The sequence below is a fragment of the Cynoglossus semilaevis genome, chromosome 17, assembly GCF_000523025.1.
Source record: "Cynoglossus semilaevis isolate Cse_v1.0 chromosome 17, Cse_v1.0, whole genome shotgun sequence".
NCBI lineage: Eukaryota > Metazoa > Chordata > Actinopteri > Pleuronectiformes > Cynoglossidae > Cynoglossus > Cynoglossus semilaevis.
The window spans coordinates 5,792,971-5,817,155 of NC_024323.1; the positions used below are offsets into that span (position 1 = coordinate 5,792,971).

The 24,185-nt window shown below is 37.4% G+C and overlaps 2 protein-coding genes across 4 annotated transcripts in view; both read left to right on the forward strand.

Moving 5' to 3' along the window:
- The first annotated feature begins 1,805 nt into the window (after window positions 1-1,805).
- On the forward strand, window positions 1,806-7,445 carry LOC103392836 (B-cell receptor CD22-like). Of its 3 annotated transcripts, XM_025064819.1 has the most exons (10): window positions 1,806-1,987; window positions 2,059-4,235; window positions 4,321-4,662; window positions 4,744-4,986; window positions 5,067-5,339; window positions 6,037-6,130; window positions 6,227-6,275; window positions 7,025-7,152; window positions 7,233-7,295; window positions 7,374-7,445. In XM_025064819.1, the coding sequence occupies exons 2-10, from the start codon at window positions 4,181-4,183 to the stop codon at window positions 7,414-7,416; spliced, it is 1,290 nt and encodes a 429-aa protein (XP_024920587.1). In that variant the 5' UTR covers window positions 1,806-1,987; window positions 2,059-4,180; the 3' UTR covers window positions 7,417-7,445. The 3 variants fall into 3 exon arrangements, with proteins under 3 accessions (XP_024920587.1, XP_016895923.1, XP_024920588.1); XM_017040434.2 differs by having other exon boundaries at window positions 1,806-4,235; XM_025064820.1 differs by lacking the exon at window positions 6,037-6,130 and having other exon boundaries at window positions 1,806-4,235.
- Window positions 7,446-9,523: 2,078 nt separating this feature from the next.
- rnf213a (ring finger protein 213a) overlaps window positions 9,524-24,185 on the forward strand; it is a 33,743-nt gene continuing 19,081 nt past the window's right edge. Inside the window, 24 exon segments of the mRNA XM_008329564.3 lie at window positions 9,524-9,750; window positions 10,659-10,770; window positions 11,559-11,707; window positions 12,019-13,584; window positions 13,937-14,073; window positions 14,568-14,732; window positions 14,826-15,028; window positions 15,234-15,523; window positions 15,963-16,219; window positions 16,331-16,543; window positions 16,627-16,819; window positions 16,904-16,959; window positions 17,071-17,242; window positions 17,318-17,470; window positions 17,554-17,652; window positions 18,491-18,613; window positions 19,115-19,298; window positions 20,262-20,435; window positions 20,532-20,684; window positions 20,771-21,396; window positions 21,762-21,913; window positions 22,295-22,538; window positions 23,691-23,828; window positions 23,918-24,082. Coding sequence (XP_008327786.1) covers window positions 10,683-10,770; window positions 11,559-11,707; window positions 12,019-13,584; window positions 13,937-14,073; window positions 14,568-14,732; window positions 14,826-15,028; window positions 15,234-15,523; window positions 15,963-16,219; window positions 16,331-16,543; window positions 16,627-16,819; window positions 16,904-16,959; window positions 17,071-17,242; window positions 17,318-17,470; window positions 17,554-17,652; window positions 18,491-18,613; window positions 19,115-19,298; window positions 20,262-20,435; window positions 20,532-20,684; window positions 20,771-21,396; window positions 21,762-21,913; window positions 22,295-22,538; window positions 23,691-23,828; window positions 23,918-24,082 — 5,700 coding nt within the window. The 5' untranslated portion in view covers window positions 9,524-9,750; window positions 10,659-10,682.

Sequence of the window (24,185 nt, forward strand, 5' to 3'; positions counted from 1 at the left end):
GATGATATGTTAGAAATGGGATTAACCTGAAATTACAGCACGTCTCAGAACTTTGTCTAATTCACTAATAACTGTCCACATCCATCCTCGTCAAATTGCCATATTAACTGACTTCGCTCCTTAAACCTTGTTTTTCAACATAGTGTTTTTTATTTTATTTTATTTATTTTTTGCTTTTCATAATATATCATTGAAAAAGCACAGGGGAACCCGACACAACACATTAGGCAAGCACTAGGTAACAGTCAGCGTGCAGCCACTTCCCCTCTGCTGGTTGGAGTGAAACAAAGAAGAAGAAAAAAAAAGAACAAGTGGAAAACAAAGACAGTGGTTTTTATGTGCAGTAGAAAAAATATGGTTGTCATGTGGTTGTTTTGGTTCCTGTCTAGGATAATATATTAAAAGTTTGGTTTGTTATGTAGGGTTATTGTAATTGTGTTTATTGGATAAATGAAGGCACTAATTAAATATGTTTTTATTATAATAACACCATAAATATGAATTATAAAGCACCAGGTCGAGGTCTGGTGAATGAAAGTGAATGTTCAGCCTCCAGCTAAATGTATGCTTTTTTTTTAAAATCAGGCTAGTTTGCTCAGAAACAACAAATAGGCTTGTGTTTGGTTTAGTTTAATTTAGTTAGTTAAGTTTAAGCATCAACTAATACAGCTGAAATACATTTCTGTAGGTGCGCTGCTGGTTCCCTGTTCTCACTTAATGTACCAGGCTGCTAACGCTAACATGGCAGTGGATTGACCAAAAAAAAAACAGACTGTGGGTTTTGTTTAAATGCATCTCACATTCAGACAGAATAAGCTGACGTCTGTGGTGGTGGTCTGAGTCTACATGAACTGAGAACAAACAGTGTCTTCCTAAAACTTTAACAGATAAAAATCATAACACTTAATCTGGCTGTGCTGCTACAGGATGAGGGTTAAATTGATGCTGCCGTTCCTGGCTGCTAAGTGCAGCACAACATGTTTTAATTATTTCCTTATTAAGATGATAATATCACATGGGATAGGACTGAATCCATCTATTTCAAATGCGTTTAGCACTGCCTAAATATTAAAGTAATAACAGCCATTCCATCAATATATTTTTTAAAAATGCATGTAGCCGTTAGGTTGCAAAAATGGTATCTTGATGCTGTTTAATTAGTACAATTAAGTAAATTTTAAAATGTTTAATCTAATTCATTGAATGTGTGTGTGTGTGTGTGTGACTAATTACCCAACATAAGGCAGTGAAATTAATCACAAGAGAGAGAAAGGAGATAAGAACCTGTCGAGGAAATCCTTTATGATGACTTCAACAACAAGACAAAGACAAGTATGTAAGAAAGCTGCCCATTGAATTCACAATAATTCATGTTGCCTCTGTAGAACATCTGCTCATCCACTCTCTGAACTGCAGGCAGCAGCAGCAGACGGGCTCTGGTACTAATGATGACGACAGAATGATTCACACTACCGTGTGCTGGTAAGACTGGGCTAACATAGTGACATTTTCATAAGCTATAACAGGTGTAATTGTAACTGCATTTGCATATTTCGTTGTTGTAGGATCAAAATGCTGAACTCTCGTTGGGTTCCGTATGTCTATTATATTAAAATTCAACGTATAATTTAACATGAATTAATTTACTAATACCTGTACTATAATTTTCTTGTGTTTTAACCGAACATAATGACAATAAAGACTATTCTATATGTACTGTATATGTGTAAGGTATATGGGCCTTACGTTCACTTTCGTTAGCGTTGTGCTGACCTCTGCTGGCAATTACGGAGAGCACACCCTTACAGGTAGGCCTCAGACCACTTTTGCTATAAGACAAAACCAAAACAACGCAGTATAGTGTAGACTATACACTATACTGCGTTGTTTGGTTTTAGCTCTACACTGTAGAGCGAAGCTGCTTGGATCTGCAAAGACTCGCAGCTTCTAACTGGATAGAAGGTCAACTAGCAGCTGCGGCGTCACGGTAATTGTTTTACCCTTTATGAGAGTAAATGGTAGGACAATGGAGTGACTACTTCATCTGGTTATCTACAGGACAACACTACAGGCAACGTGCAGGAGCCGTCATGACGGACATTTGTTACAGTTGTAGTACTTGTTGTATTATGTTCCCATTGAAACATTGGTGTCTGTACATGAGGTATGCTACAGGAGCATTAAAGAGTGAGGCTGATTCCAAGTTGTATCATTGTCACGCTAAACTTCCGCCATCGGCTGAGGACATTTTGGGGCCTTTTCTCTGGGCTCTGTGCGTCCCATTCAGCAGGACGGGCAAATGTGAAACTGTCCTGGGCTACTATAGTACACAGTCTCTGCAGAAGCAGCTGAAAAACTGATGCCCACAACCTTATGAACTGTTCAGAACAGGTGGGTGGAAAAGTCCGTGTTTTCTTCTGTCCCTCTCCAGTGCCGTTTTTTTTTTCTAACACGGGCACTAGACCTAGAGTACATAACCTCGCTTCACAGAGGTTCACACTTGAGAATAACCTTTTTAATGGAGTCTAACATCCTGAGAATCACTATCTGATGGAAGGCACTCTCCCGACAGAAGGAATCTCTTTCGTGTTTTTGAATTGTTGGCCAGTTGTATAGGTGTGCTGCTGGTTAATGAAGTGGTCACTGTTATCACTTAATGTACCAGGCTGCTAACGTGGCAGTGGTTTGACCACAAAACAACAGACTGTGTAGAAGACATTTAGCACAGGATGTGTTTGAGGTTTTCCTCAACAGGGGAGTTGGTTTAAATGCATCTCACATTCAGACTGAAAGAGCTGACGTCTGTGGTGAACCTGAGCTGAGTCTACATGGACTGAGAACAACTGTGTTGGTGTGACCCAGTAGCATCTGTTTATAAGAAGCTGATAAGAGACAGGATCAGTGTCATCCTCAAACTTGTCTAACCTATAAAAATTACAACACTAAATTTGGCTGTACTGCTACAGGACTACCTTTAATTATTTCCTTATTAAGATGATAATATGACTGAATCCATCTATTTCAGGTGAGTTTAGCGCTGCCCAACTATTAAAGAATTAACAGCCACAAGTCCACAAACAGTTTCTTTAAATACAATCAAAATCCTATATAGGGTCTATGGTAAAAAATGATGACGCATTTATATCACTGATTTAATTTTGATTTTTTGATTAGAATCTTTTGCCCACACTGCTGATCTGATGAGCTGCTAAACTGCTTTTCATTATTTGTTAACAGTGACAATCAAAGCCTCTTGAATCTTTTGAAATAGTGTAATCACACAATACTAACACAGAACACATCCTCTGTCCAGGTTTAATTTGCTCAGGTTATTTTGCTTCCATCTAAACGACATCTATTTCCTTCTACAGTGTATCGATCAAACTGAACATAACTATGCTGCAGAATATTTGTTGTATACTCCAGTTCGTCCTGGAGCCTTGCTTATTTTCCACTGAAGCAGCGGGTCATCACCGCAGAAGAGGAGTGAGGAAATACAAGAGGAAAGTTGTTGCTGCTGTGATGATGCAGAGGTGATAATAATCTCTGGAAGTTTTAATTGCAGATCCTAATCTTTAATATCTAATGAGAATCAGACTTGTTGGCCAAGGGAGAAGTGGTTTGCTGTGAATCATCATCATCTCCTCTTTAGATGGATCTCAAGCTTTATTCATTAGTTACATTTCAAAGTAAAAGGCATTGGTATATGGGACCGTTGTGAGTGGGAGTGGCACTTTTTTTCATTGATATTTTTTTCTATAAACCTGTATCAGACTTGTGTATGAAACGCCAAAAATCGTTGTAATGTTTTGAACGTGGGCCACACAAATCTCGCCATCGGCCGTGGAAAACAGAACAGAACTTACTTTTACTAATTTAAAGTTAAAGCTCAGAACTAGAATATTAACTATGAAAACGACACTTTCTGTGTATGAGGAGGCGGTGTTACAAGCACACTTAGCCTCCTTTCCCACAAGAAAGCAGAACACTGACATATTTCCTCTGAGCATGGTCTGGTTTCATATATATCCCCGTCTTGTTCACGACTGATTGCTGTACTGTGTCTGTGGTACGTGTCTGACCTGGTTTCACTTAAAAAAACACACACACAAAAAAACCGAGAGAATAGTTTAAACCATTTTAAGATATGATTGAGTGGCATCTGAATGACTAAACCAGTATGATGGCTGAACACACACACCTGATCTGGACCCTGGTGCTGCTGCTTCTGTCTGGTGAGTACAACACTAACTGTGTATCCAACCTGAGAAAATAATGTTGTAAATTATTTCTAAATATTCTTCTAACGATTGGTTTCAGATGTAATCTCCAGTGACTGGGATGTGCATGTGGAGCCAGTTCTATGTGCAGTCAAAGGCTCCTCTATCGACATTCCCTGCTCATTCACATATCCTGTTGGTCAGACTGTAAAGAATGTGGCGTGGGCTCACCATGAAGCTGCCTTTGTCAAAGGTCCTTTTGTGTTTGAAAGCACATCAGAACCTACATCGACAAAGTTTCAGTACCTTGGTGACAAACTCCATAATTGTTCTTTAAGAATATACAAAGTAGAAAACAGAGATGCTGGGGATTATGCATTCAGATTTTGGACCGATCGTGACCGCTGGACTGGTTACCCAGGCGTCAATTTAAATGTTAGCGGTAAGTAAAAAAAAAAAAACAAGTTGTAGATCTTAAGAGATAAATCTGGAAATTAGCTCATGTGGCATTTTGCTCTTCTAGATCTGAAGATCATACAGTCCAATGGGAACAAGGTGATAACAGAGGGCGACAATGTAAAGCTGACCTGCATCATTGGCTGCAAAGACCACAGTCATTTCCAGTGGTATAAGAATGGACATCCCATAATTGAAGGACCCTCACTTTATTGGAACAACATTTCCTCCAACAACTCTGGGAACTACAGCTGTTCCATAAAAACACACCCACAGGCAACTCCAGGAGTCGTCAGTATCAACGTAGAATGTAGGAACATGGCAACTAATTAACACAATGTAAGACCTTCAGACAAAGTAGAGACACTTTTGTCTTCTTTTGCTCTTCAGATGGTCCAAAGAACACATCAGTATCTGCAGAACCAGGACTGGAGGTCTATCGAGGCAGTAAAGTTACTCTCACCTGTAGCAGTGATGCAAACCCCCCGGTCGAGACATTTACCTGGTTTAAAATTACTTCTGATCATCTTGTAAAAGTTGCTGGGAACAAGTCTGAGCTGGTCTTTTGGGAATGTCCTCAAGATGCAGAAGGACGGTACTTTTGCTGTGCCACTAATAAACATGGAAGCAAGAACTCTTCTGTTGTAGAGCTAACCGTCACAGGTCAGTCACTTTTGGTTTTCCTGCTCTTTTGCAAAAACTGGGTTTTTTGTTTATTGGGTTAAGGTGTTTTTTCCATAGTTTAAAGAAAAATATATTTAAATTTGGGTTATGAGTGAGAAATCATGACTAATCATGATTAATTTAGATAACTCACATTTTTTCTGTATACTGCCTCAACAGAAAGACACATCAGCAGCTAGATGTCCGTGTTTCACACCTGTTTGTATTTGTGACTAATACAACTGATGGAAAATTTATTTTGGAAAATATAAAAAACCTAAACAAAGCTATTTCAAGACATTTTATAGTTACAGATTTGGTTTGAACAATTTAAAAAATATGTTCACATGTTTACATTTTAATTTTAACCATAAAACTTTTTTTGATTAATCTTTATTTATTCACCTTACCTTCAGTCTTCTATTTTGCTTTTGCATCGCCCAACAAATGATGATACTTTAAGTTTTAATTAAATGGGAATTTTTAACATACATTTTTGATTTATTGCATTTATAATAATGCAATTCTTTATATAAATTAATAGTTGTCTTAACTATCATAGGATATAGATAGATAATTTACCCTGTGGGATTTTTAGCAGTGTTGTGAAATAAAGTCTTTGTATTTTCTTTGAGGTTCTTTTACAGCATTCTTATCACTTGAGTAAAATACAAACTCTCTCGTCCCCTCACATAAGGTTTTCTCGTCAGAGACATAGTCATCATCTCTGCTGCAGTTGTTGTTGTAACTGTACTGCTTATTGGCATCGCTGCTCTAACCTTTAGCAGAAAGTAAGATTCTTTAAAAAGATTTTTAAAAACATATATCGCTACTCAGTTTCTCACATATATTGATGACATAATGATGCGACAATGTCTCTGTTTCAGACTCAAAACATTGTCATGTGCAGCAGAGAACGAGCAGAACAGCCCAAAGGTAATACGTTTACATTACAGCTCATTACAGACTCATAATTAAATACATTTAATTGTGATAAGTTTGGGCTAAATAGCAGTCAGGGAAAATAAATGTAGTTTGTAGGTGATGGCTAAATAGCAGTCAGGGAAAATAAATATAGTTGGTAGGTGATTGTAAGATGTAAGAATTAGAGAGAACATGTAGCAACCAGAGGAAGAGTGGGCCTGAGATAAAGAGGGACTTTGTCCAAGATCGACTCATAATACTTTTTTTGTCACGCTATCAGTGTCAGAACAGTAAAAGCTGAGCGGGGAGGTAGCCTGGAAGGCTGTATTGTGATAAAGAGCTCACACTAAATTTCAGATGCAAATCCTATTCCACAACTGCTAATATTGCTTCTACTTAATAACTGACATGTACAAGCTAATTATTGGAGATCACAAAATACCTCAAAAAAAGCAAAGCTATAATCAGTTAATTAGTTGATAATGCCCAGCTGAGCTTCACTGATAACTCAATTCAGCTGAAAAATTAGCTACGGATAAGCGAAAAGACTAAAACCCCAAACTGACAAGACGGTTACTAATTGTTTCAACCAATTGGAATTATTTTGCAAACATCCACAACATCAGGCCTTACTGAAAAAAATTTAAATTTTTGAATTGACATCCTGGATCTGTTACACAGAAATCAGATAACAGTAACACAGTTCTTATCATTATTTGTCTCACTGAGGGCATTTTTTTTTATTTTGTGATGGCATTCAGGATGCAGTCTACGTCAATTGGCATGTGTCTGACATCGGCCAATCACAAGAGAGAGATAAGAGAGAACAACCCGTCAAGCAAATCATTTATGCAACTATTGACTTCAACAATAAGACAAAGACAAATATGTAAGAAAGCTGCCCCTTGAATTCACCATAATTCATGTTGCCTCTGTAGAACATCTGCTCATCCACTCTCTGAACTGCAGGCAGCAGCAGCAGACGGGCTCTGGTACTAGTGACGAGAGTGTGACTTACAGCACTGTGTGCAGGTAAGACTGGGCTAACAGTGACATTTTCATAAGCTACGACAGGTGTAATAACAGCATTTGCATATTTATTTGTTGTAGGATCAAAATGCTGAACCCTCATGAGTTGGAAATCCAATCTTAGGACGGGCTTGTTGATTCAAGGAGAAAAAACAAAATATGTCAAACACCAACTCTAACTCTTAAACACAGGGCTATAAGAGAAAATGTCGACATCATAAAGGGTTAACGTTTGGATAACAACCATTAAAACAGAAATACATATCTGGAGCAAGGTTATAATAGTTTTGGATTTACCATTGTATCTCTGATTCAGTTAGTTTCATTTGTTTTTAGAGTGAGTTTTAGTTAGTTTTTTTTCTTTTTCTAAATGCTTAGTCTTAGTTTAGTTTTTATTAGTTTTAATATTAGTTTGAGTGTTTATATACTTTAGGTTATTTGTCAGGTTTAGGATTGAAAAAAAAAGTCAATGTCCATAGCAATCAAAAGAGTAATAAACTGACAAATACCAAAACACGTCATTTTATCAAGCTCATTTTTGTTTTATTTCAGTTAATAAACATTTGTATAACTTTTTTTTTTGAGTTTTTGTTATTTTGTTAGATTTTATGAGTCTACAAATCCTTTTTTATTGAACCAGTCAGGTGTTTGTTGACAACAATTCATTGTTTTGTCCATAGGCATGTGTTGTATAGGTATTTATATGCATCTATGTATGTATATATATATATATATATATATATATATATATATTCTTAATTGTTACATCTGCAACTACACCTGTAAACAATACTACAACAGGGCATTATTACATAATTTCAAAACATAATATATTATATTAAAATTCAACGTATAATTTAACAAACATTAATATACTAACACCAGTACTATGTATATGTGTAAGGTATATAGGCGTTATGTTCACTTTCGTTAGCGTTGTGCTGACCTCTGCTGGCAATTACGGAGACCACACCCTTACAGATAGGCGTCAGACCACTTTTGCTATAAACACAAAACCAAAACAACGCAGTATAGTGTTGAGCGAAGCTGCTTGGATCTGCAAAGAGTCGCAGCTTCTAACTGGATAGAAGGTCAACTAGCAGCTGCGGCGTCACGGTAATTGTTTTACCCTTTATGAGAGCAAATGGTAGGACAATGGAGTGACTACTTCATCTGGTTATCTACAGGACAACACTACAGGCAACATGCAGGAGCCGTCATGACGGACATTTGTTACAGTTGTGGTACTTGTTGTGTGTTGTGTGTTCCCAATTAAAAAATTGGTGCCTGTAGATGAGGTATGCTACAGGAGTGTTGAAGGGTGCGGCTGACTGCAAGTGGTATCATTGTCACGCTGAACTTCTGCCATCAGCCGAGGACATTGTGGGGCCTTTTCTCTGGGCTGCATTGGATACACATGTAGCCTACCAAAACTGTCCTGGGCTAAAAAAATACCCTGCCATTACTATTTGAAGACATTTACACACACACACACACACACAAATAGAAATTAGACTAGTTTTAGGAGTCAAAAATAATAGTCTGGCCAATATATTGCAGTTGTATTCCATCCCCTACATCCACAGTGTAATGGGTGTCATCTCAATATAATACATTTGCTTTCAGTTACTTTTCTTTTAGTTTACTGTGGAAATGAGTCACCTGCCTACTGCATCATATATTTTACCTTGCTGGTGACTTCAGTAGCTTTATTGCAACACTCTGACCTGTGACAGGTAGCCTATGGGTGAAAAAGTTAACCACAACATTCTTCGATATGACCACTCAAAAACAGAGCAGTGAAACACCTGCACTGAATGCAGGTTAGACATTTGCAGTGTTTCCCAATAACAGCTGACAGGGCAGGGTGTTGTTAGTAGTGTAATTGTACAAATAATCCATGGACAGATCATGACCCACAATTTGACAAACACAAGACAGGATCACAAAAAAGACAGAAAAATGACGGGTGAGGTATTCTGGACATGGACTGACGAAAGATAGTAAAAAGATGCTGATTGTTCTGCTGGTCTTAAAAGATGCCCATATAGTTTAAGGCAGACGAGGCGGAAAAATCAAGGAAGAAAAAACATGTTTTTATTTGACTAAGCTAGCTTGAAGACATTAAATGTATCTTCAGTTTAGTTGTATGTTGTTTCAGACTGATAAAGAATAAAACCGTACGAGTCATAATGAAAGTCAATTTATTTAAGTTAACGCCCTTTTGCCCTGAAACGAAACCTTAGGAAACACGGAAATGACAAGAAACGGACGTGAACCGGTGCAGCGTCCTTCAGTCCAGTAGAGGCAGCGGCATCACAAGGAGGCTAAGGCGTACGTTACTCTGTATTACTCGAGCCATTTCTGTCCGCACTGGACTGTCAAGTAGGAACATAAATATCCAGCGCCACCTGGAGCAACCACCTGACCTTCTATCTCTGCTGTCTGACACTGACTCGTAAGTCTTCCCGTTTTAAAAAACATATAAACGTTCAACTTAAATTCACTGTGATGTCTCGGTAGCTGTTTGTTTATCATTGTTAGTGTTTGGGGGAATTAGTTTCTGTTAAGGATGAACGTGTTAATGTTAACTACGCAGCGCATCACATTGGCTAAATTACGACAGTTCAAAGTGTAGTATTAAGTAATATGATTTTTCTTTAATGTGGTGTCAACAATTTTATCAAGTTCAAAGTGTAGTATTAAGTAATATGATGTGGTGTCAACAATTTTATCAAAAAGAATTGACTATACTCGTTCTTTGTACCTTTTTTTGTTTTTATCATGGTTTTCAATGGTTAGACGGTGTTCAAACAGTTGTGTTGAACTAGGAAGTTAGTGAACATGTGACCTGCGAACCAAGCTCGTGATTCGCTGTGCCAAAGAGCCGAAGATAATTTTGTGAAAAAGAGTCCTCACTCTAACGTCTAAAACCTTACAGCAGAAAAAAATCTCAAAATTACGGACATTATTTTTTGTTTTGGATAACAGAATTATTTTGGAGTTGTCGGTCGTGAGTGTTAATTGCACCCCCCCCTTTACAACTTATATAATTAACTGTACTTATTTTTTCAAGCTCAACAATGTTTATTGTTGTTGTTGATTTTTTTAATGATAATGTTATTGTTTAATGTTTATGTTCTTGGCTCTAAAATGTTTAACACGGGTAGTACCCTATGTTAGGACATCTTTAATCCACCCCTCTACGTTTCAATATGCGTTGGCATTGAAATGTTCACTGGACAGTTTATTGTGTGGGTGTGGTAAAGGGAAAATGCTGGAAGGAGGCTTGTCTCATGAAAGAAAAGAAAGTGAAAGTATTACCGCTTGCCATAGAGTTAAGTTACTATTAAACCTGTGCTCCAGTGCAGAGAAACCTAAACTTAAAACATGAAGTGCTTCAATTGTGGCCATTGTGCTGTGGAGAAGACTGCAAAGTTCTGCTGCCAGTGTGGGGAGAGGCTGCAAACCACACCAAGTAAGACGTTTACTAAAGCTAATTTCATAAATAAACAAAAGACATTTGTCCAATTTTTCTTGGCAAATGAGAGGTTACAAAGAAGAAAAGAAAAATGTAGTTATGCACTTTAATTGTTATTTATTTTGTATACTGTCATGTGAATGAGGATATATGTAATATTAATACATTTTTACATCATTTTTGCTATGATGCTGCAGTGTTGATAGATAAACAACATGTCACATCATTTTTGCTATGATGCTGCAGTGTTTATAGATAAACAACATACACATAAAAAAATACACATAAAAATGACCTAAGCCACATGTGTCAAACTCAGGCCCGCAGTATAACTATATATTTGGCCCACGAGATCATATCAAATGATCAAAAGCAGGATTTGTACTATTAGTGGTGTATGTGCTGTTATAGAACATACCTTTTTTTAATGACCTGTGAAAAAAATATTTACATTAAATAGAAGCTCAAGAAGCTACAGATAAAAAGACATAAGAAATAAATACCACTGATGTGTGTTTTATTTCAAATTTAATTTCTCATGTGTTTATAACATTTACCTTTGGTTGTTCCAGTTTTAATGTTTATACAAAACTAAAGTTTGTTTCCATATGAAAGAATTATACTATATTACATATATGGAAAGAAGGGAAAACATTCACAATTGCTATACATTTTTCAATAAATATTAAATTTGGCCCACGACTTGCCAGTTTTTAATTTTGGCCCGCTGTGAATTTGAGTTTGACAATCCCCCATCCTTGACCTTGATCTTATTTTGACTACAGGTGCAGACACTCAGCCCAAACCCCTAGAGGCATATGTGAAAAGTGAAAAGTCAGAGGAACAGAACAGTACCCAAACTGAGGATGACAAGGAAGACAGCAGGCCAATAGAATACCTGAGGGAAGAGCCTGATAGCATCCAAAACAAAAGGGTTAGTGCAGCAATGCAGTTACCAACAAGTCCTTCAAAATTTTACAGATGATAAAAAAACAGATGCATCTATCTTTTACATTCACCTTTTTGTTCAAGTTTCTGATTTTTGTTTTTTATTACATTTTTATTAAATGTTTTTTTTAACAAGCATGCTTAGCAAAGATCAGACAGATCACAATTAAGTTTAGGTAAATTATAGTCCATTTTCAAAAAGGTATTTCCAAAGTAGTAAAAATTATTTTAATGTTTTAAGAATGACCAAACCATTTTTGGATTTTGAACATATTTCTCCACATTTTGTTTGTTTAGAGAAGGAAAAAGAAGAAGAGAAAGAAGAAAGATGACAACAAATTGTCAGATCACGTCCATAGCATGCCAGAGGTGTCATTTTTATCCATGGAGGAAGATCTGGAAAAAAGGCTGCGGGGTAAAAGGGACTCCTTTTACAGTGAAACTTCAAACAGTGTAACTGATGACACCTTGGACTTGCCCCAAGATGGCTTCTCTTTGACTAGCCAGCCAAGATCCTTAACAGACAATGGTCCTGCTCCTGTGTCACAAGACACACAACTCATTCAAAGCAAAATGACTGCTGTGACAGTAGCACAGGTAGAAGAAGCTCCCAGAAACTCTGATGACAGCAGTGCACAGCGGTCAACTGATGACCTAACTGTCCAGGCAGTATTAACTGGCACCTTGACTCAACAGTCTATATCACAGAACAAGGTGATCCCTCCTCAGTCAGATAGAGGCAAACAGACTAAAGACACAAGCATTGAAAATAAAGAAATATATAAGGAAAATGCAATGACAAAAATAATACAAAAGGAACAAACAAGAGGCGAAGAAAATGTTCAAAAGCAGACTGATTTAAAGATGGACTTTTGTAGTCCAAAGTTGGAACCTGAGTGTGGGAAGAATGTGACTGCAACCACAGAGGTTGACGAGGGAACAGACGCAAACGGAGAAACAAACAAATCAAAGTCCAACAGCCCAGCTGACTCAACACATGAGAAAGCTTCAGCCGATGCAGGAACTCCACCGGGGATGTCTGATGACAAGAAAGTGCTTCCTCAGCCAGATACAGGCAAAGGGACAAAAAGGGACTCTAAAGTTCATAAGGCTGACAGGCAAAAGATGGTCAACACAGAAGAAGAGTCTACACTGGACCAGAACGCCAATGTAGAGACGAAAGTGACACAAAATAAACAAGCCAAAGGCAAAGAATCGGGTCAGAAACGGACAGAAACTGTGGAACCTGGTTCAAAGATGGTTTTTGGAAATCAAAATGTGAAGCCTGGAGGTGGGAAGAACGTGACTTCATCAAAGATTACAGATGGTGATAAGGGATCAAAAACAGAAAGTGAAAAGGAAAATTCAGAGACTAAAATCACAGCTAATACTTCACCTGAGAAAGCTTCAGCAAACACTGAGAGGGCAGGGGACAAGTCTGAGGACAAGCAGATGCCTCCTCAGTCAGATTTAAGCAAAGGGACGATAAGAGATCCTAAGACCCAAAGGGAAAATTCTGAGAGAGAGACGGTCGTCACAAGGGACCAAAATGCAAATGAAGAGGCAAAGATGACACAAAACAAACAAACCAAAGGCAAAGAAAAGGGTCAGAAGGGTCAGGGTCAGAAGGCTCAGGGAGAGACGCAAACTGTGGAACCTGGTTCAAAGATGGTTTTTGGAAATCAAAATGTGAAGCCTGAAGGTGGGAAGAACTTGACATCATCACAAACCACAGATAGTGAGAAGGGATCAAAAACAGAAAGTGAAAAGGAAAAATCAGAGACTAAAATCACAGGAGGTGACAAGGATCAGAGACAGAAACAAGCTGTTGAACATGTTTCAAAGAATCAAACATCATCAAAGGTAACGCTTAGTAAGATTTGTGTATGTTTATATGTTTGTTATTTAAATTTGAATGGTGGGATAAATATTCATTAAAATAAATTATTGCATTGATTCAAGGCAATAACAACAAATGTTTATTTTTGGGCTATTTGTCTGTCTGTCCTCATTTGTTTGACTGTAATCCAAACAACTTTGCCCTCAAGTCACTGTGTGTCTTCTTTGCAGCTGCCAAACATTGACATTAAGATCTGTTATGTTTAAATTTTTAAATTTTAAATCTGTTATTTTTAAATGGTTTTTGTCTGTAAATAAGTTATGTATATCTAGGTATTAAGTTCCCACTTATCTACATTAAACTGTTTTTGTGCAGCCGGTCAACACAGGCTCAAGCGTGGATCCTGATCCGGCTACAGCACCAGCACAGGACCCAAGTCAAACATCAGGAAGTGATGAGACACCAAATGTGGGAAACACAGAATCCAGCAGCAGAGATGAACTACCTACAAGGTAATAGCGGTCTGTGGGCTATATGTGTATATATTTTGACCAACTTCAAGGTGGCCTAGTTTGTGGTCATTTGAAAAAAAACAGAGAGAAACCGATAGAATCACAATTTGCAAATAATCCACAATTTCTACAGTAAAATAGACAATGATGCCAACAGTCTTTATAACCATGTAACAGGAACTTTGCAATACATCACTTTTGCCTCTAGAAATGTTACTCCAAATGCATTACATACAACATTGTGTCCCCCTCAAAGAGACAAAGCAAAATATTAAGACAGTCTAAGTCAGTATGTTTAATTTGCAATGAGTATGTAGTACTGAAAATATTTAATATTTTTAATAAATATTTTTGTCCAAATGCTATAGTTTCCTTTTGTCAATTAACAAAAGTCTAAACAAAATTGTAAATAATTACATCCCCCTAACCTATGAATTTTACTCTTTCACATACTGTACATTGTAATGACTTTTTGAATTGATTTTGCTTCGTAGGCCGACTACAAGGAACATTGCTGCAAATGACAGAGTCACAATTTACTTTCATGGCATTCTCTCAAAGGATTTCAAGTTCAATCCAGAAGAAGATACAATCTTCATCAGAGCTGGGCCTCCCATTGGAACTTGGAAAGAAAATGCAACTGAACTGTCCGTGACCAAGTATGTAATGCATAGACAGAAGATTATGATGTAGTCCACCTGCATCAACTTTCAGTCACCCTTCACATTGGTCTCCCTTTTCTCCTGCTACAGGGACCTCGGAGATCATGGTTTTCTTGTAGAAGGCACACTGTTGGAAAGCAGAGCAGCTGTTTTATCTAAGTCAATCCCATATAAATATGTTGTTTGGAGGCATAAAAAAAAGGATTATGAGTTTGAGTTCATATACAAGACTGATAATGACAAGATGACCAACAGATGTTTGTTTGTAAATTCCAACCTACTTAAACAAGAAGGTAAACACGGCAGTGGAATTTTTTTCAGTGTATATACGGTATATAAAATTTATATGAGTGTACATAAATATGTTCTGATTGCCACATCAGGCCACACCTCTCAATATTTGGTGCTATTGCTGTTATAATTGGTTTATTTAGAAATATACAACCTAAAGCCACCATTTAAAGTCAATAAATGTCTGTATTTTCATTTTGGTTTAAGGGGACTGGCATCAATATGACGACATCATCTGTGCAGCGCCGTCAAAGGGGATGCTAAAGCGTATAATGAACACCTTTAGGCCAGACCAGAGAAAGGATTTGATTAAAGGCCGAACGATTGCTGGCAATATAATGCTGGACACAATATTTGATCTCCTAAGGAGCTGGAGTGAAACCAACCTGAGAAGCTTTGTCGTCCAACTAAGGCAGTTTTTTAAAGTGTTTTCAGAGCCTTTTGTTTATGAGGAGACACATAAGAAATGGGACTCGTTGAACTATGGAAAGGACGAGGTAAGTGGAATACGAAATTTTCAGCCTAAGTATGCCTTTTACTTAGCAAACAAAAATACTGCAAAAAAGGGGGTTCACACCCTCTTTTTTGCAGTATTTTTGTTTTCAAGTATTTGAAACAAATGTAAAAAAATGCCAGATGCACATTCTGAACAACATTAAAATGCAGAAGGCTTGGTTTTTGCTGAATAATTGTTTTTTATAGAAATGTTGGAGCAGCATTACCTCTTACAACTGACAGTGCTATTAAACAAATTAAAATGTATTAGCTCAAAATGATCAGAAAACAGCAAGAGTATGGCCTTTTTACTTCATTTGTTTTAAAATGCATTATAAAACAAAAAGGCCAGCAGAAAGGGACCTACAGTTACTGTTCACACCTGCCTGAAACAGTCCATTAGGGTGATTGCATTTTACCCTGGTTTCTCAATTTCTTTAGGTGAAAGAGTTGCTGAAGAATTTCATGCTAAGAAAACTGATACCTCAGTTGCTGAAGGATGGAAATGGGCAGATGTGTTACATACAGGATCCCCTGAAGGCAGCTGTGATCATGCTTAGTGTTTGTAAAGAGTATGGAATTTGGCAAAGTAATGAAGAGCTTAATCAACTCTGCAACACACTACATCTGCCTAAATTAGGCAAAGATTTCCAGCAGTATTGGGCGGACTTTTCTAAGGATGTCTCAGTTTTCAAAGAGTAAGAGTCTGTTTTTAACAGTGATTCAGTGAATTATGTTAATTTCACTATAAACATTATGGTATTTTAAGCCAAAATAAAATCCTAAATACAATATTCCTTTTGTCATAGTCTGCCAAAAAATTTGCTGGACGTGATTAACTCTGTGAAAAAAATGGGGACGCCCCGGTGGATTCTGGTGCTCCCACTCCTTCATCTCCTTAGAGGTAACACCAAGCCCTTTCAAACACCGTCGTCTGGCAGTGCTAAATACGGGCTGACATGGGCAGGTTTACAAGGCTTGGAAATGGGCCACTCACCGACTTTATACAGTCAAGAGAGAAAGTGAGTGATAATTTTCTTGACCAGACTCAGGGTCCATCTAAAAAAAAGTTTTTTTGTAGCTGTGAATTTTTTCTTTTTTTCAGAGCTCTGATGAATATACTGAACAGCTACAGTTACTTGATGGAGGTGGATGTGCTCCTTGTGAGATCTTGTCTGTACCTGTTCTTGGTGGATGACTTGAAGGAGTTTCTTGACAATATCAATGTTGAGCTTTTGGATGTCCTGAATATTTTCACTTTCAAGATGCCTCAGGATATTTACTACACCAACTTTCAGGTAATAAGAAAACTGTTGAAGAGAGTGAGATTTGACTCCTAAAATGTCATTATATGATTTAATGCCTCTCAATTTGCTTTATAGGCTGTATCAGATATTCTCTCCCATGTACAAAGCAGACTTATTGAGTCAAAATACAGGTGATATGCTCTTAAATGTTTTGTGTGTCTGCAAGACATTAAAGAGAATCAAATATTATATACATAACCCCGTCTTTTTTTAATCTCCCTTTTTATTTGTCTTTATTTCAGTTTGTTCACCGATGCCTACAGGAGAGAGTGTCTGACAGCTGCAGTGAAACTTCTAGAGAAGATCTGCAAAGAGGTCAAAAACTACAGCCAGAACTTTGCTGCAGGTATCCCTGTAGCCTGCATGAACATGGTTGCATCAATCTCTGACTTTGTTCAGTGTAATGTAAAACAGGTAATTGACGTAAGTTGGATACTGCGTCGTAGTTTTCTGTCTCTGTGTCCTTGGTAACTAACTTTTGTTATCTAGGAGGCTCAGGAAGAGAATGAAGAGGATACATTTATCAAGCACGCGATCACTGAAGCCATGGGAATCATGAGAGACTGGATCAACCGTTCCTTCAACAAACAGTTGATCTCAAAATCAATGTTCTCCACAGCTTACAACAAAGATGAGATTGAAGTGAGACGCTTTGTTATTTTTTTTTTACAAACAACATTTCCATAAGAGCTGTTGAACCTTTAATTTTTGTTTGTGTTCCTCAGTTGTGGAACAACATACTCTCTATCCGTTTCTACAATGAAGACATAACAACAGAGTGGAGACTCAAGTTCACAATGGACTTTGAGGGAAAATACAAAAAGGTATGAAATGTTGGCTGTTTTTTTATGTAGTTAATATTTATACAACTTATGTAGAGTGAGATTCTCACAGCTAAATGAAGAAGGTACGACACAGAAGACAATGGAATGTCTTGGTTTCTTAAAAAACAGTCACAATTGCCTATATCTTAACTGGATTATTTGTTGTCACAGCTAAGTTTCATCAAAAAGAAACAAATATTTATGGAGAAAGGACAATCTTTAAACTGATGTTGTTGTCACATTAGTCAACACATCAATAAACTATGCATAAAATAAATTAAATTAATTTTAAAATGCAGGTCAGACGACTTCCAGGTATGGCGGCGATCTAATTCGTTATGTAGTTCGAGAGCTCCCAGAACAGTCTGACATTTCCCCTGCACTAACATAATTAAAGGCTTTACATCTGTGAATCTCTTATGAAGAATTTTCAATTAATACATTTAAAACCCCAACAAGTCCAAATAGTGAGAAAAATGACGGTATGGTGACAGGACATTGATACAGGTGACGCTAACATGGATACTACGATGGAAGTCCCACAAGCTAGTGTAGATGCTATCCGAGGTGACATAAAAGCAGGACACTTGGACTTGAGAAAAGAACTGAGTGGATTTCGTGGAACAATCAAAGGAGATACAAAGAAAGTTTTCAGAAACTGAATGAGATCGGGGCAAAACTTAAGAACACAGGCTAGGATGGATCAAGTGGTGAACTGAGTGGCAGAGGTGGAGAAATGTTAATGCAAAGGATGCACTTCTTCAGGCACTGAAGAGTCAACACGATATTGCTGCTATATTAACAGATAAAATCTTGTTGGTTGTTTTTGTTGTTTTAGGAATCAGCTTTGGATCAAATTCAATTCTACTGCACCAAGATTGAAGAACTCAGTGTTTCCCATCCACTTGTGTCTGAAAGTATAGAGCGGTGCGCTCTTGATGCTGTTACATGTTTGTGTCAGGTATAACAACCTCAAACTCCTTGATAAAATATATGTGCAATTTTAGGATTTATTTTTTCCTGAACCAAAGCATTGTATTAAAAATGTTTTTTTTTTCTGAAAATACATTTCTATTTTCTTTTATCATCAAATAAATCTCTGACAAAAACATAAAGTTCACAAATAGTTGCCCTGAAATTGAACCCATTTGGCTTTAATGCCGAGAGAGGAACACTATTATTGTTGTTGTTTTGTTGTTTTTAATTTACAAACATACCATAAGTTAACCCTCCAAATATAATATTTTCAAGCATTTTTTTTTGAAAATCAAAGGAAGGTATGCATTCTTCAATGAACATCTTCACTGTGCTGTGTGGAAATTGCAACAACAATAAGATATCTTTGTTCAATGCTCTTTTTGGCTTTTATATAAAACATTTTTATATACAATTTTTGTACAATTATGTATAACTGAATACATTTCAAAACTCCACTTTAACAGCAGTTTTACCTTTAATGCAGACCAAGACAGAGGGCAGACTGTTCGAAAGAATGGAGATAAACTGGAAGTTTGGGAAACTCATCTCAGCCATTATTGAAAAGTCCTGGCCACAGGACTGCCAAGGACACTATGAGGAAGATGAAGAGGTCGTTCTCCAGCACTTTCTCTCCTGGACAGCTGCCAGAGAAATATTCAAAATATATGGTGAGTTAAATAATGAGTACAAAGTACAAAATAATGATTGATTCTAGAGATAGAAAATTTTGATGGCTTTGGGTATTTATTAGAGAATTGTTCGATTCTATTGTCAGGACTAGTATTGGCTGGACGCTGGCTAATTTTGATTGGCCCTATTAGAGGAGTTAAACTTAACTTTGCACTACGTGTGGTTAACTAAGGTGACCTCCATTTAGATCCAGTGCAGGGCTCCGAGGGGGTTACAACATGTCTTGGAGGTGAAGTACTGTATGTATTGCACCATATACCTGATTTGAGTGGCACTTTGCACAGAATACTACAGTACTTAGTTGTGTGCAACAAAACTCCCAGGGACTACCATGTGGGTGGCTCCGCCGCAGTAAAAACAGGGAGGACATGTCGGAGCAGATTAGCCTCTTATGCCAAAATGAGATGCTTTACAGATGGGGTACAGAGAAGAAATGTCCCCGCTAAGAGTGTACAGCTAGCATGTTTCCATGGCTCACATGGACACAGGTGGGTATCACAAAAGGTTACTTTATTAAATAAATGATTATTAAATGAATGATGATCAAAGGTAATTCTTGCAAATACATTTAAATTAAAATTGATAAACTCTGTATTGTAATTTGTGAATTTAGTTACTGCAGTATTGTCCACACCTGTAGCAAAAACCTGCAGCATTGTCATACAACTTTAGGACTATGTATGCCGTTTATTTGTTTCTTTCAGAATTTAGGATATTGGTGGTACATTTTAAACTTTTTAAATGTGTCCATACAAAGTGCATGTGATACATGCACTTCAGTTGTTAATAAAACTGTTGGATCGGTATGTTATCAGAAGTAGTTTTGGTATGGGTGTCAAACATGAAATATAGAGTAGAATATTTTAATCCTGTTTTTTCTAAAATTTATAGAAGCAACAGTTTAGCTATTCTCACGAACTCTGCCCATCTGCCCATTGTAGGTGCAGGAGAAAAGCTGTTTGAGAAGCTTTCTGAGGAAGCCAAGGAAAGACTTGCCATTGCCATATCATCCCTGAGTAACATCAAACATCAGCTGGTCAGTGGAGACATTAAAATCAGTCTTCTCAATGTCATCCGGCAGAGAAAACAAGCTTTCCTGGATCTGATGAAAATTGGTAACCTTCATCTGTATAAAAGGATTCCTGGCCTTAAGATATCAAATGTATTGAGATATTCACATTTTCCTTTACCTCTTAATTCAATGTCAACAGATGGACTCTCAGAGAATGACCAGTACAAAGATAATGCTAAAATGAGCAGGTTGCTGCAGTGCAGAGAGGATGAAGTGATGGCTGTTTATCACGAGAAGAGGCTGTTGGAGGTTTTTTTGACAATGTCCCAGAAACTTGACGAATTTATGACAGGTGCTGTGAAAAAAGAGAATGTTAAGATTTTTTTCAGATACAAACGTAAACAAAGTCTCACAACTGGTCATTTCCTGTCATTTCAGTTGATGTTGCCTGCATGGAAAACAAACAGTCTGTAAATGTTGAGTCTATGCCCCTGAACGATTTCATGGAGGTTCACCAATTTGAACAACTCACCTCAGACATGGCTGGTGTTGTCACCTACTTCAGCCTGGATGAATACATCAGGAAAATGGCGGAGGCCCTGCTCATCGTCAGCGACAGTTATATTTTTACTGTGTATTGGGAGAAACAAGCCAGACGCTGGGTCACTAAAAACCTTGGAGATGAAGACGATGATTCATATACACAGGAGAGACCAGAAGTCGTGGCATCACCAAATATAATACACGATGAAATTTTTAAACCTTGCTACGCAGATTACAAGGACATTTACACTCGCCTAAAGGATGGCAGTATAATACTCCAGGAAGTCAACGAGCTCTTGGGAGTCTTCAAAGGCCAGTATGAAAAGCTTGCACAGGAGCTGGACATCATGTGCAGACTTTATAAATCTGCTGAAAAACAGTGGATCCACAACAGGATTCACCAGATTGAACAGTATCATGAGCTCCATCTAGCTGGCGCTTCAGCACAGATTATCATAAAAGTCAAAGAGACGCTCTGTCTTCAAGGGGACTTTAGGGTTCTTGAAACTCTAACAAGAATAGTAAGTGAAAATATACCTGTACAGCATTTCTGTAACATAAATATAGGGCTACAATGGTCTTGAGTCATTCGGTGCACATAAATATAATTGACCTGGTTGTGCGGCAGAAGCAGAGAGCTTTTACACAGCACTGTTGCACTGAAATTGTACTGACAAAACTGTCTCAGCATCTGAAGTTCCTAAACAGTTAAAAGCATTTTTTATAAAGATTTTAAGGCCTGGAAATCCTGCTCCCACCCCAAACATTTAGTGTTAATGTTTTTCAGGTGTGGTTAATGTTAACACTTATAAAGCATCTGGTACATACACTAATGACATAAACACAAAACACATACACTAATGACCTTTGCTTTTTCTTCTATTAGAGTCATGCTGACTTTGAAACTGAGCAACTCAATCGCATAGACAATGACTTGATGCAGGCGAAAAAAGTTCTGGTGGACATCACTGAGCCACGCAGACTTTGTCTGCAGGAACTGACAGCCAGTGGACACTTTATAAAATGGGTCAAGGAAGCGTGTCAACATGTTTTTGTGTTTTTGTTCTCAACAAAAAAATATACTCAGTACAACACATGGGTTGTACGTGTAATCGAAGCCAGTGAGCAATGCATTTTCAAAGGTAATGATAGTAATATTTACAGTAAAAATACTGGATGAATCCAGCTGAAATACAGAACGTATCAACATTATAATTATGTGTGTGTGTATAAAATGTGTGTTCGTTTAGATCTAAATCTTGATATATAAATGTACCTTTATTTCATATGGATATATGAATATATGATGTGTATTTTAACATATATGTATATATAAAATTATATCTTTTTTTTTTACACCTTTTGGGAATTGATTTTTATAATGCCCAGTTCTACCCAAAAGCTTTGGCATTATTGAAGTTTCATTATATCCCTTTTTGTTTTAGACATCAGTGAGTTGAAGGTATTTGTGGATTTGGCATCCATCTCTGCGGGAGAGAATGACATGGATGTGGCTCGTGTTGCATGTTTCCACGATGCTGTCCTTGGCTACTCTTCAATGCTTTATGAGCTGAAATCAGATTCTGGTTTTACAATCTTCAAAGAGGTAGTGCAGAAGCTCTGGAAAGCTCTGGAAAATGACAGTAACCTACCGAAAAAACTGGTAAGAGGACTCCTCATTAGCTCTAAATCTAGGTTGCCTGTATACAGTAATAGCTTCAAATGAATAAGCACCACACATGTATGTCCATACTATTCATCAAAGGGCCTTGTGGCTGCAGGTTTTTGTTCCAACCAACCAAGAGCACATAGTTTGACCAATCAGTTGTCTGAAGACTGAGACCAGTTGATTAAACCTGTCAACTCAGGTGTGCTACTGCTTGGTTGGAACAAAAACCTGAAGCCGCTGTGGCTTCAGGCCTTTTGTCTAACAGTTTGGCCACCTCTGCACTAGATCATGAGCAATTAAAATAAAAAAAATAAGTACGGTACAATTCTACAGCGTATAGTAACCAGATACTATACAAATGTATTCATGATCTACCATAGAGCTACATGCAATTAATCAGTACCCATACATGTAATGTGTATAGGTATGGTCAGTTAATATTAGTAAATATATCAGTAGATCAATTTAGTTACCAAGCCAAAAAAGTCTAGGCACCCTGATCTACCGGATTATCCAGAAAATATCTGTGATATACTTATCACAACACTCACACACAAAAATAATTAGAATGCATGCAAGTTTTTTTTTTAAATTGGGCTGCAAAGTTCAAATTCATGTGATTAAAGTTGCAGTCTGCTCAAAGTAGTTGCTGCATGCTCCAGTAGAGCACTCTTAGCACTCCTACTCACACATCGCCGTTTACCAGTAAATGAAGAAGAGTAACAAGCTATGCAGTCTTTCAGGTGGTTAAATACAACAGGCATTTAAAAAATAGTACTTCAGGTTTATAACACACTACTTTTTGCGCTGTAATATTGGCAGATTATTAATCTCTGTGCAAAGGTGCTTATTAGTAACTTGTTAAAAAGTCTTTAGCAGACCCAGGTGCTTGTTTTTATTTTAGTGTTAGTTGGAAAGCTAGAAATCTGTCCTGGGCATTTTATAGTTCAGTGGTTTTATGTACTTTACCAAAAAGACACAATGTTTCTGCCACAAAGCCTGGTTGAATCCTTTTTTTAAAATTTAAAATCCTTGTGAATAAGGCAGTATAATGGTGTGTTCTGCAGTTTATTTAGTTAATTCTAATCTTAATTATTTGTGCCTAATGATGATAAGCAAGTTCAAGACTCGTATTTTCCCTTGCAGAAGGACAGTGCTCGTCATTTGGAATGGTTAAGGACTGTAAAGGACAGCCATGGGTCAGTGGAGCTCTCATCTCTTTCATTAGCTACAGCTATAAACAACAAGGGCATCTATGTGATCAGTGCCCATGATGTAAAAATGGTAAATGACACAAATAAAGTTAAGTCCACTTCTTTTGTCCAGTAGGAGCAGATTGTCCATAAATAAGTGTTTTTACGTTTTCCTCATAGTTGAGACTTGATACTGTTGTGAGGCTGCAAATTTCTGAGAAGGATGATGAAGGTACGCAGACCCGCTGGTATTCCCTGGAGGACCTGCGGGAGCTGCAGAATAAACTGATGCTGATGTCTGGGAAAGGGGAACATGGGCAGCATGAAGTTGATCACTTTGCAGAGGTAAACCAAAGCCAAAGTCCTTATACTTCATTGCCATGAAGAAATAAATTGTTACTCAATTATTACAAGTTTTCACTGTATCACAGTTAAGTTTTCTTCTTTT

What these genes read in the sequence shown, in the direction of transcription:
- LOC103392836 (XM_017040434.2), top strand. Translation starts at nt 4,181, where the DNA reads ATGATGGCTGAACACACACACCTGATCTGGACCCTGGTGCTGCTGCTT. An exon ending in CGTCAATTTAAATGTTAGCG is followed by an intron (nt 4,663 to 4,743) that starts GTAAGTAAAAAA and finishes TTGCTCTTCTAG; the next exon opens with ATCTGAAGATCATACAGTCC. An exon ending in ACGAGCAGAACAGCCCAAAG is followed by an intron (nt 6,276 to 7,024) that starts GTAATACGTTTA and finishes GATGGCATTCAG; the next exon opens with GATGCAGTCTACGTCAATTG.